Consider the following 17930-nt stretch of genomic DNA (forward strand, 5'->3'; position numbering starts at 1 on the left):
GGCGAAGTTTATGTCAAGTCCTCCAAGTCAAGCTAAAGTTTTCCACGGCTTACCATCCTCAGACCAATGGTCAAACTGAGAGGGTGAATCAGGACTTGGAGTCCTTCCTCCGCATCTATGTGTCCTCCTCTCAAGATGACTGGGTTCAATTACTTCCCTGGGCCGAGTTCTGTCATAACAACCAGTATCATTCTTCATCTTCTTCAAGACCATTCTTCACCAACTTTGGATTCCACCCTAAAGTCCCTGAGTTCCAACCGCTTCCAGCAACTTCTGTTCCCGCAGTGGATATCACCTTGCATCAGTTTGCCAATATCTGGAAGAGCGTACGATCAGCTCTGCTCAAGGCATCGTTCAGGTACAAGAAGTTTGCGGATAAGAAGCGTCGAGCAGTTCCTGCTCTCAAGGTGGGTGATCGGGTATGGTTATCCACAAAGAATTTGAGGTTAAGAGTTCCCAGTATGAAGTTTGCACCTCGCTACATCGGTCCTTTTAAAATTGATCAAGTCATCAATCCTGTTGCTTACAGACTCCAGTTGCCTCCCTTCTTAAAGATACCCAGGACATTCCATGTTTCCCTGTTGAAACCGCTAATCTTGAATCGGTTTCATTCCTCACTTCCTCCAACTCCGAAAGTCCAAACTCAACGAGGCGTTGAGTATGAAGTAGCCAAGATCCTGGACTCACGTCACCGTTACGGTCAACTTCAGTATCTTATTGACTGGAAGGGTTATGGCCCTGAGGAACGTTCATGGACCAATGCTTCTGATGTCCATGCTCCTGCCTTGGTCCGGAGATTCCATTCCAAGTTTCCTCAAAAGCCAAAGAAGTGTCCTGGGGCCACTCCTAAAGGGGGGGGGTGCTGTCACGATCCGGGTATCTGGACGCCATTTCTTACCCATCAGATGCCTCCTAAGGCTGGCTCAGCGCTCCAGGACCAGATCCCATCTGTTATCCTAATGTTCACATTCCTGCATCCTCTCCTGTCTCTCTGAGACGCTGTCACAGTAACGCCATATTACATCTGGCATGGCGCCTCCCGCGGCCTCCGCCGCCGTCCCTGAGCTTCTGCATGCAGAGTGTCGGAGTGGCGATTACGTCAGCCGCGGCCTCCGCTGTGTCCGCGTGGTTGGATGTGCACTTGTCAGCCTGGCGTCTCCTGTCTCCGGTGGCCGGCGCCACCATTACTGTTTTCATTACCACATGGATTACAAACCAAACTTCCCTCCAAGTGTCTGCATGGGCGCAGCCATCTTGGATTCTGTCAGCTGATCATTTCCACCAATCTGTTGTCAGTATTGTTAATCTGCATAATTGCCTAGCCAATCCCTTCCTTGCTGCAGGTATAAGTAATCTGTGCCTGAGCAAGGAAGGCGTCAGTGCTTTGGTTGTCAAACCTAGTTCCAGTTTGTCTCTCTTCTGTGAATGTCTTCCAGGTTCCAGCTCCAGTCTCCAGACTTCTGCTATAGAGACCCGCACCAGCATTCCATCTGCGGTGTAGCCTGATTCTCCGATCCATTCTGGACTCACCTGTTTCCAGCTACAACATCACCTGCTTCCAGCTCAGCTTCCAGCAGTGTACAGCTTCTCTTAAAGGGCCGGTGTCCTTTCTGCAGTTTACCACTCTCCACCGGTATTATTATTTCTCCGCTCTTAAATTCTACATTTCATCCATATTGCATCGCTCTCAAAGCCTCATTTATTATTTAACTGGTTCCAGCCAGTATCCACTCTGTGCCAACACCTGTCTGGTTCTAACCAGTACCCACAGCAGCATTTTATCTTCAGCAGTCCAGCTTTCCCTGGAACACCAGCTGGTACGACCCTGGGCTTTCTGCATTGCTACAGTTGAGCCTGGTAAGGACTTTCCAACTTGCAGATAATAAGAACTGTCTCATACCACCAGAGCTCTGTGGCCCCTGCCACCCTGTAGTACCCAGGAACTGTATTATTATTTCTCTGCTGATTTTTATGTTTCTTTACTGCTACTGTGATGCATGGAGTTTTGTCATAATAAACATCATTGACTTTTATTCCTGGTTGTCGTGGTCACGCCTTCGGGCAATTCTTCTATATGTCTAGGGGTCTGATATAGCCTGCCAGGTTCCATTACACCTCAGCCCCTACAACTGAGGCTGCCTCCCGTCAGCTCAGGCCCTCAGTTGTGACAGTAAGCACTGACCTAATGAATCCAGCCGGAGACCAGGATCAAGCGGCTAGGCCAATGCAAGAACTGGCAGCCCGACTTGAACATCAGGAGGCTGCACAGGGCCACATCATCCGCTGTCTCCAGGATCTCTCTACTCGGCTGGATGGGATTCAGACAACCCTCCGTGGATCAGACGCGTCCGGTGCGTCAACCACAGTGACACCAACTATAACCCCACCCACCTTACCCGTTTCTGCTCCACGTCTTCATCTTCCAACGCCAGCAAAATTTGACGGATCTCCAAGATTCTGCAGGGGATTTCTCAACCAGTGTGAGATTCAGTTTGAGCTACAACCTGGCAATTTTCCCAGTGACCGTACAAAAATTGCCTACATCATCTCTCTTCTCAGTGGCTCAGCCCTTGACTGGGCATCACCGTTATGGGAGAGGTCCGACACCCTGCTATCTTCTTACACTGCATTCGTGTCAACATTCAGGCGCATCTTCGACGAGCCAGGCCGGGTAACTTCAGCTTCGTCTGAGATTCTCCGTTTACGCCAGGGATCACGTACTGTAGGACAATATCTTATACAGTTCCAGATCCTGGCATCCGAACTGGCATGGAACGACGAGGCCCTGTATGCTGCATTCTGGCATGGTTTATCCGAGCGTATTAAAGATGAGTTAGCTACCAGAGACTTACCCTCCAAGTTAGATGAGCTAATCTCACTTTGTACGAAAGTTGATTTACGTTTCAGAGAGAGAGCAACTGAGCGTGGAAGATCATCTGCTCCAAAATCTTCTGCTCCTCCTCCTCGCCAACTGTCACCAACTAAAGATGAGCCCATGCAAATTGGCCGTTCCCGTTTAACTCCTGCTGAGCGCCGAAGACGTCTCTCCAAGGCTCTCTGTCTTTATTGTGCAGCTCCGTCTCACACCATTAATGCCTGTCCCAAACGTCCGGGACTCCAGACCCTAGCTCGCCAAGGAGAGGGCCGGCTAGGAGTAATGATCTCCTCTCCATCTCCTCAAGATTGTAATCTCCCAGTCTCGCTTCAAGTTGCTCAACGTTATCAGAACGTCATTGCCCTCCTGGATTCCGGAGCAGCTGGGAACTTTATTACCGAAGCCTATGTTAAACGGTGGTCCCTACCCACCGAGAGACTTCCTTCCTCCTTTTCCTTAACTGCCGTGGATGGCAGTAAAATTTTTGATACAGTTATTGCTCTAAGGACTCTACCAGTTCGTCTGAGAGTGGGAGTTCTTCATTCCGAACTTATTTCACTTTTAGTGATTCCAAGAGCCACACATCCTGTGGTCCTGGGCCTTCCATGGCTCCGTCTTCACAATCCTACAATTGATTGGACGACTACGCAAATCCTGGCATGGGGTTCCTCCTGTGCTGAGACATGTTTGTTTAAAGTGTTGCCTGCCTGTTCTTCCTCCCCCAGGTCGTCTGATGTTCCACCTCCTCCATATCAAGATTTCACGGATGTGTTCAGTAAAGCTTCTGCTGATATCCTTCCTCCTCATAGAGAATGGGACTGCCCGATTGATCTCGTTCCAGGGAAGGTTCCACCTCGAGGCCGAACTTATCCGTTGTCTCTGCCCGAGACGCATTCTATGGAGGAATACATTAAAGAGAACCTAGCAAAGGGGTTCATTCGACCTTCTTCTTCTCCAGCCGGCGCAGGCTTCTTTTTTGTAAAAAAGAAGGATGGTGGTCTGCGGCCGTGCATCGACTACAGAGGTTTGAACGACATTACCATCAAGAACCGCTATCCTTTACCCCTGATTACTGAGCTCTTTGACAGAGTTAGCGGAGCTACCATCTTTACAAAGCTGGACTTGAGAGGTGCATACAATCTCATCCGGATCCGTGAGGGTGACGAGTGGAAGACCGCGTTTAACACCCGTGACGGACATTATGAGTACCTCGTCATGCCCTTCGGATTGAGCAATGCTCCAGCTGTCTTCCAGCATTTCGTCAATGAGATCTTCAGAGACATTCTATACCGTCATGTCGTGGTCTATCTAGATGATATCCTCATTTTTGCCAACAATTTAGAGGAACATCGTTTTTGGGTAAAGGAGGTTCTGTCCCGTCTCCGTGTCAATCATCTCTATTGCAAATTAGAGAAATGCGTCTTTGAAGTCAAGTCCATTCCGTTTCTAGGGTACATTGTGTCCGGTTCCGGACTAGAGATGGATCCTGAGAAACTACAAGCAATCCAGAATTGGCCGGTTCCCTTAACCCTCAAAGGGGTCCAGAGATTCTTAGGGTTCGCCAATTATTACCGAAAGTTTATACGAGACTTTTCCACCATTGTGGCGCCTATTACTGCTTTCACCAAGAAGGGTGCTAACCCGTCCAAGTGGTCTGAAGAAGCCATGCAAGCTTTTCATCTTTTAAAACAGAGGTTCATCTCTGCGCCTGTCCTGAAACAGCCTGACATCGACTCTCCTTTCATCCTAGAGGTGGATGCCTCCTCCGTTGGAGTAGGAGCGGTGTTATCTCAGAGGGCTAAAGATGGCCATTTACATCCTTGCAGTTTCTTCTCACGGAAGTTCTCCCCAGCGGAGCGCAACTATGCCATTGGCGACCAGGAGTTGCTAGCCATCAAGCTCGCTCTAGAGGAGTGGAGATATCTGTTGGAGGGAGCTTCTCATTCAATCACCATCCTTACAGACCACAAGAACCTTCTATATCTGAAAGGCGCACAATGTCTCAACCCTCGTCAGGCCAGATGGGCACTTTTCTTTTCCAGGTTCGACTTTAAACTCCAGTTCTGTCCGGGCTCTCAGAATCGCAAGGCCGATGCCCTTTCCTGCTCATGGGAGCAAGAAAATGAGTCAGAGTCTTCAGACAAGCATCCTATTATAAATCCATTGGCATTCTCCACGGTAGGGATGGACTCTACGCCCCCATCAGGGAAAAGTTTTGTGAAGCCGACACTAAGGAAGAAGCTCATGCATTGGGCCCATGCTTCCCGCTTTGCCGGACATACAGGTATCCAAAAAACCCTGGAGTTTATCTCTAGGTCCTATTGGTGGCCAACTCTGAAAAAGGACGTTTTGGAGTTTATTGCATCTTGCCCAAAGTGTGCTCAACATAAAGTATCCCGCCAGTCGCCTGCGGGGCAACTGGTTCCACTATCTGTTCCCCGTCGACCATGGACCCATTTGTCGATGGATTTTATTACAGATTTGCCCATGTGCAACAAGTTTAATACCATCTGGGTGGTAGTTGACCGGTTCACCAAGATGGCACACTTCATTCCTCTCACCGGTCTTCCGTCAGCTTCCAAGTTGGCTCAAGTGTTCATACAAGAGATCTTTCGACTCCACGGTCTTCCAGAAGAAATTATCTCAGATCGAGGAGTTCAATTCACAGCCAAATTCTGGCGAAGTTTATGTCAAGTCCTCCAAGTCAAGCTAAAGTTTTCCACGGCTTACCATCCTCAGACCAATGGTCAAACTGAGAGGGTGAATCAGGACTTGGAGTCCTTCCTCCGCATCTATGTGTCCTCCTCTCAAGATGACTGGGTTCAATTACTTCCCTGGGCCGAGTTCTGTCATAACAACCAGTATCATTCTTCATCTTCTTCAACACCATTCTTCACCAACTTTGGATTCCACCCTAAAGTCCCTGAGTTCCAACCGCTTCCAGCAACTTCTGTTCCCGCAGTGGATATCACCTTGCATCAGTTTGCCAATATCTGGAAGAGCGTACGATCAGCTCTGCTCAAGGCATCGTTCAGGTACAAGAAGTTTGCGGATAAGAAGCGTCGAGCAGTTCCTGCTCTCAAGGTGGGTGATCGGGTATGGTTATCCACAAAGAATTTGAGGTTAAGAGTTCCCAGTATGAAGTTTGCACCTCGCTACATCGGTCCTTTTAAAATTGATCAAGTCATCAATCCTGTTGCTTACAGACTCCAGTTGCCTCCCTTCTTAAAGATACCCAGGACATTCCATGTTTCCCTGTTGAAACCGCTAATCTTGAATCGGTTTCATTCCTCACTTCCTCCAACTCCGAAAGTCCAAACTCAACGAGGCGTTGAGTATGAAGTAGCCAAGATCCTGGACTCACGTCACCGTTACGGTCAACTTCAGTATCTTATTGACTGGAAGGGTTATGGCCCTGAGGAACGTTCATGGACCAATGCTTCTGATGTCCATGCTCCTGCCTTGGTCCGGAGATTCCATTCCAAGTTTCCTCAAAAGCCAAAGAAGTGTCCTGGGGCCACTCCTAAAGGGGGGGGTGCTGTCACGATCCGGGTATCTGGACGCCATTTCTTACCCATCAGATGCCTCCTAAGGCTGGCTCAGCGCTCCAGGACCGGATCCCATCTGTTATCCTAATGTTCACATTCCTGCATCCTCTCCTGTCTCTCTGAGACGCTGTCACAGTAACGCCATATTACATCTGGCATGGCGCCTCCCGCGGCCTCCGCCGCCGTCCCTGAGCTTCTGCATGCAGAGTGTCGGAGTGGCGATTACGTCAGCCGCGGCCTCCGCTGTGTCCGCGTGGTTGGATGTGCACTTGTCAGCCTGGCGTCTCCTGTCTCCGGTGGCCGGCGCCACCATTACTGTTTTCATTACCACATGGATTACAAACCAAACTTCCCTCCAAGTGTCTGCATGGGCGCAGCCATCTTGGATTCTGTCAGCTGATCATTTCCACCAATCTGTTGTCAGTATTGTTAATCTGCATAATTGCCTAGCCAATCCCTTCCTTGCTGCAGGTATAAGTAATCTGTGCCTGAGCAAGGAAGGCGTCAGTGCTTTGGTTGTCAAACCTAGTTCCAGTTTGTCTCTCTTCTGTGAATGTCTTCCAGGTTCCAGCTCCTGTCTCCAGACTTCTGCTATAGAGACCCGCACCAGCATTCCATCTGCGGTGTAGCCTGATTCTCCGATCCATTCTGGACTCACCTGTTTCCAGCTACAACATCACCTGCTTCCAGCTCAGCTTCCAGCAGTGTACAGCTTCTCTTAAAGGGCCGGTGTCCTTTCTGCAGTTTACCACTCTCCACCGGTATTATTATTTCTCCGCTCTTAAATTCTACATTTCATCCATATTGCATCGCTCTCAAAGCCTCATTTATTATTTAACTGGTTCCAGCCAGTATCCACTCTGTGCCAACACCTGTCTGGTTCTAACCAGTACCCACAGCAGCATTTTATCTTCAGCAGTCCAGCTTTCCCTGGAACACCAGCTGGTACGACCCTGGGCTTTCTGCATTGCTACAGTTGAGCCTGGTAAGGACTTTCCAACTTGCAGATAATAAGAACTGTCTCATACCACCAGAGCTCTGTGGCCCCTGCCACCCTGTAGTACCCAGGAACTGTATTATTATTTCTCTGCTGATTTTTATGTTTCTTTACTGCTACTGTGATGCATGGAGTTTTGTCATAATAAACATCATTGACTTTTATTCCTGGTTGTCGTGGTCACGCCTTCGGGCAATTCTTCTATATGTCTAGGGGTCTGATATAGCCTGCCAGGTTCCATTACACCTCAGCCCCTACAACTGAGGCTGCCTCCCGTCAGCTCAGGCCCTCAGTTGTGACAGTAAGCACTGACCTAATGAATCCAGCCGGAGACCAGGATCAAGCGGCTAGGCCAATGCAAGAACTGGCAGCCCGACTTGAACATCAGGAGGCTGCACAGGGCCACATCATCCGCTGTCTCCAGGATCTCTCTACTCGGCTGGATGGGATTCAGACAACCCTCCGTGGATCAGACGCGTCCGGTGCGTCAACCACAGTGACACCAACTATAACCCCACCCACCTTACCCATTTCTGCTCCACGTCTTCATCTTCCAACGCCAGCAAAATTTGACGGATCTCCAAGATTCTGCAGGGGATTTCTCAACCAGTGTGAGATTCAGTTTGAGCTACAACCTGGCAATTTTCCCAGTGACCGTACAAAAATTGCCTACATCATCTCTCTTCTCAGTGGCTCAGCCCTTGACTGGGCATCACCGTTATGGGAGAGGTCCGACACCCTGCTATCTTCTTACACTGCATTCGTGTCAACATTCAGGCGCATCTTCGACGAGCCAGGCCGGGTAACTTCAGCTTCGTCTGAGATTCTCCGTTTACGCCAGGGATCACGTACTGTAGGACAATATCTTATACAGTTCCAGATCCTGGCATCCGAACTGGCATGGAACGACGAGGCCCTGTATGCTGCATTCTGGCATGGTTTATCCGAGCGTATTAAAGATGAGTTAGCTACCAGAGACTTACCCTCCAAGTTAGATGAGCTAATCTCACTTTGTACGAAAGTTGATTTACGTTTCAGAGAGAGAGCAACTGAGCGTGGAAGATCATCTGCTCCAAAATCTTCTGCTCCTCCTCCTCGCCAACTGTCACCAACTAAAGATGAGCCCATGCAAATTGGCCGTTCCCGTTTAACTCCTGCTGAGCGCCGAAGACGTCTCTCCAAGGCTCTCTGTCTTTATTGTGCAGCTCCGTCTCACACCATTAATGCCTGTCCCAAACGTCCGGGACTCCAGACCCTAGCTCGCCAAGGAGAGGGCCGGCTAGGAGTAATGATCTCCTCTCCATCTCCTCAAGATTGTAATCTCCCAGTCTCGCTTCAAGTTGCTCAACGTTATCAGAACGTCATTGCCCTCCTGGATTCCGGAGCAGCTGGGAACTTTATTACCGAAGCCTATGTTAAACGGTGGTCCCTACCCACCGAGAGACTTCCTTCCTCCTTTTCCTTAACTGCCGTGGATGGCAGTAAAATTTTTGATACAGTTATTGCTCTAAGGACTCTACCAGTTCGTCTGAGAGTGGGAGTTCTTCATTCCGAACTTATTTCACTTTTAGTGATTCCAAGAGCCACACATCCTGTGGTCCTGGGCCTTCCATGGCTCCGTCTTCACAATCCTACAATTGATTGGACGACTACGCAAATCCTGGCATGGGGTTCCTCCTGTGCTGAGACATGTTTGTTTAAAGTGTTGCCTGCCTGTTCTTCCTCCCCCAGGTCGTCTGATGTTCCACCTCCTCCATATCAAGATTTCACGGATGTGTTCAGTAAAGCTTCTGCTGATATCCTTCCTCCTCATAGAGAATGGGACTGCCCGATTGATCTCGTTCCAGGGAAGGTTCCACCTCGAGGCCGAACTTATCCGTTGTCTCTGCCCGAGACGCATTCTATGGAGGAATACATTAAAGAGAACCTAGCAAAGGGGTTCATTCGACCTTCTTCTTCTCCAGCCGGCGCAGGCTTCTTTTTTGTAAAAAAGAAGGATGGTGGTCTGCGGCCGTGCATCGACTACAGAGGTTTGAACGACATTACCATCAAGAACCGCTATCCTTTACCCCTGATTACTGAGCTCTTTGACAGAGTTAGCGGAGCTACCATCTTTACAAAGCTGGACTTGAGAGGTGCATACAATCTCATCCGGATCCGTGAGGGTGACGAGTGGAAGACCGCGTTTAACACCCGTGACGGACATTATGAGTACCTCGTCATGCCCTTCGGATTGAGCAATGCTCCAGCTGTCTTCCAGCATTTCGTCAATGAGATCTTCAGAGACATTCTATACCGTCATGTCGTGGTCTATCTAGATGATATCCTCATTTTTGCCAACAATTTAGAGGAACATCGTTTTTGGGTAAAGGAGGTTCTGTCCCGTCTCCGTGTCAATCATCTCTATTGCAAATTAGAGAAATGCGTCTTTGAAGTCAAGTCCATTCCGTTTCTAGGGTACATTGTGTCCGGTTCCGGACTAGAGATGGATCCTGAGAAACTACAAGCAATCCAGAATTGGCCGGTTCCCTTAACCCTCAAAGGGGTCCAGAGATTCTTAGGGTTCGCCAATTATTACCGAAAGTTTATACGAGACTTTTCCACCATTGTGGCGCCTATTACTGCTTTCACCAAGAAGGGTGCTAACCCGTCCAAGTGGTCTGAAGAAGCCATGCAAGCTTTTCATCTTTTAAAACAGAGGTTCATCTCTGCGCCTGTCCTGAAACAGCCTGACATCGACTCTCCTTTCATCCTAGAGGTGGATGCCTCCTCCGTTGGAGTAGGAGCGGTGTTATCTCAGAGGGCTAAAGATGGCCATTTACATCCTTGCAGTTTCTTCTCACGGAAGTTCTCCCCAGCGGAGCGCAACTATGCCATTGGCGACCAGGAGTTGCTAGCCATCAAGCTCGCTCTAGAGGAGTGGAGATATCTGTTGGAGGGAGCTTCTCATTCAATCACCATCCTTACAGACCACAAGAACCTTCTATATCTGAAAGGCGCACAATGTCTCAACCCTCGTCAGGCCAGATGGGCACTTTTCTTTTCCAGGTTCGACTTTAAACTCCAGTTCTGTCCGGGCTCTCAGAATCGCAAGGCCGATGCCCTTTCCCGCTCATGGGAGCAAGAAAATGAGTCAGAGTCTTCAGACAAGCATCCTATTATAAATCCATTGGCATTCTCCACGGTAGGGATGGACTCTACGCCCCCATCAGGGAAAAGTTTTGTGAAGCCGACACTAAGGAAGAAGCTCATGCATTGGGCCCATGCTTCCCGCTTTGCCGGACATACAGGTATCCAAAAAACCCTGGAGTTTATCTCTAGGTCCTATTGGTGGCCAACTCTGAAAAAGGACGTTTTGGAGTTTATTGCATCTTGCCCAAAGTGTGCTCAACATAAAGTATCCCGCCAGTCGCCTGCGGGGCAACTGGTTCCACTATCTGTTCCCCGTCGACCATGGACCCATTTGTCGATGGATTTTATTACAGATTTGCCCATGTGCAACAAGTTTAATACCATCTGGGTGGTAGTTGACCGGTTCACCAAGATGGCACACTTCATTCCTCTCACCGGTCTTCCGTCAGCTTCCAAGTTGGCTCAAGTGTTCATACAAGAGATCTTTCGACTCCACGGTCTTCCAGAAGAAATTATCTCAGATCGAGGAGTTCAATTCACAGCCAAATTCTGGCGAAGTTTATGTCAAGTCCTCCAAGTCAAGCTAAAGTTTTCCACGGCTTACCATCCTCAGACCAATGGTCAAACTGAGAGGGTGAATCAGGACTTGGAGTCCTTCCTCCGCATCTATGTGTCCTCCTCTCAAGATGACTGGGTTCAATTACTTCCCTGGGCCGAGTTCTGTCATAACAACCAGTATCATTCTTCATCTTCTTCAACACCATTCTTCACCAACTTTGGATTCCACCCTAAAGTCCCTGAGTTCCAACCGCTTCCAGCAACTTCTGTTCCCGCAGTGGATATCACCTTGCATCAGTTTGCCAATATCTGGAAGAGCGTACGATCAGCTCTGCTCAAGGCATCGTTCAGGTACAAGAAGTTTGCGGATAAGAAGCGTCGAGCAGTTCCTGCTCTCAAGGTGGGTGATCGGGTATGGTTATCCACAAAGAATTTGAGGTTAAGAGTTCCCAGTATGAAGTTTGCACCTCGCTACATCGGTCCTTTTAAAATTGATCAAGTCATCAATCCTGTTGCTTACAGACTCCAGTTGCCTCCCTTCTTAAAGATACCCAGGACATTCCATGTTTCCCTGTTGAAACCGCTAATCTTGAATCGGTTTCATTCCTCACTTCCTCCAACTCCGAAAGTCCAAACTCAACGAGGCGTTGAGTATGAAGTAGCCAAGATCCTGGACTCACGTCACCGTTACGGTCAACTTCAGTATCTTATTGACTGGAAGGGTTATGGCCCTGAGGAACGTTCATGGACCAATGCTTCTGATGTCCATGCTCCTGCCTTGGTCCGGAGATTCCATTCCAAGTTTCCTCAAAAGCCAAAGAAGTGTCCTGGGGCCACTCCTAAAGGGGGGGGTGCTGTCACGATCCGGGTATCTGGACGCCATTTCTTACCCATCAGATGCCTCCTAAGGCTGGCTCAGCGCTCCAGGACCGGATCCCATCTGTTATCCTAATGTTCACATTCCTGCATCCTCTCCTGTCTCTCTGAGACGCTGTCACAGTAACGCCATATTACATCTGGCATGGCGCCTCCCGCGGCCTCCGCCGCCGTCCCTGAGCTTCTGCATGCAGAGTGTCGGAGTGGCGATTACGTCAGCCGCGGCCTCCGCTGTGTCCGCGTGGTTGGATGTGCACTTGTCAGCCTGGCGTCTCCTGTCTCCGGTGGCCGGCGCCACCATTACTGTTTTCATTACCACATGGATTACAAACCAAACTTCCCTCCAAGTGTCTGCATGGGCGCAGCCATCTTGGATTCTGTCAGCTGATCATTTCCACCAATCTGTTGTCAGTATTGTTAATCTGCATAATTGCCTAGCCAATCCCTTCCTTGCTGCAGGTATAAGTAATCTGTGCCTGAGCAAGGAAGGCGTCAGTGCTTTGGTTGTCAAACCTAGTTCCAGTTTGTCTCTCTTCTGTGAATGTCTTCCAGGTTCCAGCTCCTGTCTCCAGACTTCTGCTATAGAGACCCGCACCAGCATTCCATCTGCGGTGTAGCCTGATTCTCCGATCCATTCTGGACTCACCTGTTTCCAGCTACAACATCACCTGCTTCCAGCTCAGCTTCCAGCAGTGTACAGCTTCTCTTAAAGGGCCGGTGTCCTTTCTGCAGTTTACCACTCTCCACCGGTATTATTATTTCTCCGCTCTTAAATTCTACATTTCATCCATATTGCATCGCTCTCAAAGCCTCATTTATTATTTAACTGGTTCCAGCCAGTATCCACTCTGTGCCAACACCTGTCTGGTTCTAACCAGTACCCACAGCAGCATTTTATCTTCAGCAGTCCAGCTTTCCCTGGAACACCAGCTGGTACGACCCTGGGCTTTCTGCATTGCTACAGTTGAGCCTGGTAAGGACTTTCCAACTTGCAGATAATAAGAACTGTCTCATACCACCAGAGCTCTGTGGCCCCTCTCACCCTGTAGTACCCAGGAACTGTATTATTATTTCTCTGCTGATTTTTATGTTTCTTTACTGCTACTGTGATGCATGGAGTTTTGTCATAATAAACATCATTGACTTTTATTCCTGGTTGTCGTGGTCACGCCTTCGGGCAATTCTTCTATATGTCTAGGGGTCTGATATAGCCTGCCAGGTTCCATTACACCTCAGCCCCTACAACTGAGGCTGCCTCCCGTCAGCTCAGGCCCTCAGTTGTGACAATACGGAACAAATGAAGGTCTTCCTCCCAATAGAGAAAGCCCAGGACATCCAGAACATGGTCAGAGACCTGCTAAGACCGAAAAGGGTGTCAGTTCACCAAGGCACTCAAGTTCTGGGAAAAATGGTGGCGGCCTACGAGGCCATTCCCTTCGGAAGGTTCCATGCAAGGACTTTTCAATGGGACCTTCTGGACAAGTGGTCCGGGTCCCATCTGCACTTACATCGGAAAATAACTCTGTCCCCAGGGGCCAGAGTGTCTCTCCTGTGGTGGTTGCAAAGTGCTCACCTGCTGGAGGGTCGCCGGTTCAGAATTCAGGACTGGATCCTGGTTACCACGGACGCGAGCCTCCGAGGATGGGGAGCGGTCACACAGGGAAAAAAATTTCAGGGACTTTGGTCAGACCTGGAGTCCTGTCTACACATCAATGTGTTGGAACTCAGGGCCATTTACAACGGCCTTCGACAAGCGGAGAGTCTTCTTCGAAACCTACCGGTTGTGATTCAATCAGACAATGTCACAGCAGTGGCTCATGTGAACCGCCAAGGCGGAACAAGAAGCAGAGTCGCGATGGCGGAAGCCACCAGGATTCTTCGCTGGGTGGAAAATCATGTAAGCGCTCTGTCGGCTGTCTTCATTCCGGGAGTTAACAACTGGGAAGCAGACCTCCTCAGCAGACACGATCTCCATCCAGGAGAGTGAGGACTTCATCAAGAAGTCTTTACAGACATAACACGTCTTTGGGGAACTCCTCAAATAGACATGATGGCGTCACGCCTCAACAAAAAGCTTCGGAGGTATTGTGCCAGGTCTCGGGACCCTCAGGCAGTGGCAGTAGACGCTCTGATAACACCGTGGGTGTTCAAATCGGTCTACGTGTTTCCTCCTCTTCCTCTCATCACAAAAGTATTGAGGATCATAAGGCAAAGAAGAGTACAGACGATACTCGTTGTCCCAGACTGGCCTCGAAGGGCCTGGTACTCAGATCTACAAGAGATGCTCACAGGAGATCCCTGGCCTCTTCCTCTGAGGGAAGACCTGTTGCAACAGGGGCCCTGTATATTTCAGGACTTACCGCGGTTACGTTTGACGGCATGGCTGTTGAATGCCGAATCCTAGCGAAAAAGGGGATTCCAGAAGAGGTCATCCCTACTTTAATAAAGGCTAGGAAGGAGGTGACGGTTAAGCATTATCACCGTATCTGGCGAAAGTATGTGTCTTGGTGTGAGACTAAGAATGCACCTACAGAAGATTTTCATCTGGGCAGTTTTCTCCACTTCCTACAGACAGGAGTGGATATGGGCCTGAAATTAGACTCTGTTAAGGTTCAGATTTCGGCCCTCTCGATTTTCTTTCAGAAGGAATTGGCTTCTCTTCCAGAAGTCCAGACGTTTGTAAAGGGAGTGCTACACATCCAGCCTCCTTTTGTGCCTCCAGTGGCACCGTGGGACCTCAACGTGGTGTTGCAGTTCCTAAAATCACACTGGTTTAAACCACTTAACAAGGTTGAGTTGAAATTTCTTACTTGGAAGGTGGTCATGTTGTTGGCCTTGGCATCAGCAAGGCGAGTATCAGAATTGGCGGCTTTGTCACACAAAAGCCCCAACTTGATTTTTCATGTGGATCGAGCTGTATTGAGGACACGTCCGCAATTTTTGCCTAAGGTGGTTTCTTCATTCCATGTGAATCAACCTATTGTGGTGCCTGTGGCTACAAGTGACCTGGAGGATTCCAGATCCCTGGACGTAGTCAGGGCCTTACAGATTTATGTAGCCAGGACGGCTAGAATTAGGAAAACAGAGGCTCTGTTTGTCCTGTATGCGGCCAATAAGATTGGCGCACCTGCTTCGAAGCAGACTATTGCTCGCTGGATCTGTAATACGATTCAGCAGGCTCACTCTACGGCTGGATTGCCGGTACCAAATAGGAAGGTGGGCTCTTCTTGGGCGGCTGCCCGAGGCGTCTCGGCATTACAACTTTGCCGAGCGGCGACTTGGTCGGGGTCAAACACTTTTGCTAAATTCTACAAGTTTGATACCCTGGCTGATGAGGACCTAGCGTTTGCTCAGTCGGTGCTGCAGAGTCATACGCACTCTCCCGCCCGATTGGATGCTTTGGTATAAACCCCATGGTCCTTACGGAGTCCCCAGCATCCTCTAGGACGTAAGAGAAAATAAGATTTTAAACCTACCGGTAAATCTATTTCTCCTAGTCCGTAGAGGATGCTGGGCGCCCGTCCCAGTGCGGAAACTCTGCAAGACTTGTATATAGTTGCTTACATAAGGGTTATGTTACAGTTGAAATCGGTCTTGGACCGTTACTGTTGTTGTTCATACGGTTAACTGGTTATGTATGATCCAGGTTACATGGTATGATTGGTGTGGGCTGGTATGAATCTTGCCCTTGGATTTCTAAATCCTGCCTTGTATTGTCCATCTCCTCTGGGCACAGTTCTCTAACTGAGGTCTGGAGGAGGGGCATAGAGGGAGGAGCCAGTGCACACCCATAGTCAAAGTTCTTTTTAGGTGCCCTATCTCCTGCGGAGCCCGTCTATACCCCATGGTCCTTACGGAGTCCCCAGCATCCTCTACGGACTAGGAGAAATAGATTTACCGGTAGGTTTAAAATCTTATTTTTACACAATATTACCATACCCCCTTTATCATAATATAACTAGGGCACTACAATATGTTTGTTTTTTATCTTTGGTATAATATAAAATTAATAAAAACATTTTATATATATATATATATATATATTCAAACTAGCAGCTCTGCCTAAGCACCCTAATTGCTTTTATCTGTATATATATATATATATATATATCTTTATATTTGTTTTCCTTTGTTATTTTATACAACTTTATAATTGTTCTGTAATTTATTTTTCATTTTCATCTGAACCCACCCCCTATTACTTATACCTGCGGAAAATGGCATGAAAGCTTCATTTTTCTGGAACCTGCCGTTCTCATCCAGAAAGTGACTGGGATCAAATACCGCTGGGTTTTGAAAGTGTTTTAGATCCTTCAAGACAGAGGTCAGAAGAGGAAAAACAGTGGTGCCCTTCAAGTAGATAATCAGAAAGACAATAAAAAATATGAAGATAATAAAACAAAGAGGAACATTGTTAATTTATACAGTAGTTCCCATGCTTTAGCTTCCAAATACTGTGGAATAATCTAATAAAGATTAGTACCAAATAGTTTTGTAGATATATGTGGAAGCAATTGCCCATCTACCATAACAATATGACTACATTCAGATTAGTGCCAACATAAATAGTCCATTTCTAATACAGAGGGCCTAATTCAAATTTGTGCGTAAACCTGATGGTTTACTTATAACTTCAATAGTTGTAGGGAAATTGATGGAAACACTCTTAAAAGAAAGAGTTGTAGATTATCTGACATCCTAATTTACAGTATGCCAAACAGCATGGATTCACTGGAGGGAGAACATTAACATTGCAGACTGTTAAATAAACTTGAAAGCATGGGATTGGATACTAAGATAGTTGAATGGATAAGTTATTGGTGGCAGGATAGAAAACAAAGAGTTGTAGTAAATTGAGTGCATTCAGAGGAGGGCAATGTCACCTTTGGAGTACCCCAGGGATCTGTACTTGGACTAGTGCTTTTTAATATCTTTATTGGTGACATTGCAAATAGAATTGAGGGGAAAGTATTCTTTTTTGCAGATGACACAAAGGTATGCAAAAGGGTAGACATACTAAGAGGGGTAAAACAAATGACTGATGATCTAGGTAGACTAGAGGAATGGTCAAAAGAGTCGCAAATACAGTTTAATGCAAAAAAAATGCACAATCATGCACTTGGGTCTCAAAAATCAAAAGGTTAAATATAGTATTGATGGCACTATACTGGAAACTACTGCTGAGGAAAGGGATCTAGGAGTCACTATTTCATGTGACTAAAAGGCAGGTAAGCAATGTAACAAAGCAATGAGGAAGGCTAGTCAGATGCTTGGCTGCATTGGGAGAGGCATCAGCAGCAGAAAGAAAATAAGATTTTAAACCTACCGGTAAATCTTTTTCTCCTAGTCCGTAGAGGATGCTGGGGACTCCGTAAGGACCATGGGGTATAGACGGCGCAGGAGATATGGGCACTGTAAGATTTTAGAATGGGTGTGCACTGGCTCCTCCCTCTATGCCCCTCAGCTAGGACTGTGCCCAGAGGAGACGGACAGTATGAGGAAAGGATTTTTGTTATCTAAGGGCGAGATACATACCAGCCCACACCATACACACCGTACAACCTGGTATGAAATAAACCAGTTAACAGTATGAACAAAACAGTATCAGCCAGATACTGATCTTCAACTGTAACATAACCCTTAAGTATGCAACAACTATATACAAGCCTTGCAGAAAGTGTACCGCACTGGGACGGGCGCCCAGCATCCTCTATGGACTAGGAGAAAAAGATTTACCGGTAGGTTTAAAATCTTATTTTCTCTTACGTCCTAGAGGACGCTGGGGACTCCGTAAGGACCATGGGGTTTATACCAAAGCTCCTGACCGGGCGGGAGAGTGTGGATGACTCTGCAGCACCGATTGAGCAAACATGAGGTCCTCATCAGCCAGGGTATCAAACTTGTAGAATTTTGCAAAAGTATTTGAACCCGACCAAGTAGCTGC

At 47.9% G+C, this 17930-nt stretch overlaps 1 protein-coding gene across 2 annotated transcripts in view; it reads right to left on the reverse strand.

Annotated features, from left to right (window-relative positions):
- LOC134949284 (cytochrome P450 2C18-like) overlaps nucleotides 1–17930 on the reverse strand; it is a 108358-nt gene that overhangs the window by 45320 nt on the left and 45108 nt on the right. Inside the window, exon 9 of one of the 2 annotated variants that reach the window (XM_063937782.1) lies at nucleotides 16195–16336. The exons of the other annotated variant lie outside the window; for it this stretch is intronic. Within the exon in view, the coding sequence (XP_063793852.1) occupies nucleotides 16195–16336 (142 nt within the window). The remainder of the gene's footprint in view (nucleotides 1–16194; nucleotides 16337–17930) is intronic. 2 annotated transcript variants of the gene reach the window in all.

This window comes from Pseudophryne corroboree, chromosome 8 (assembly GCF_028390025.1).
Source record: "Pseudophryne corroboree isolate aPseCor3 chromosome 8, aPseCor3.hap2, whole genome shotgun sequence".
Lineage (NCBI taxonomy): Eukaryota > Metazoa > Chordata > Amphibia > Anura > Myobatrachidae > Pseudophryne > Pseudophryne corroboree.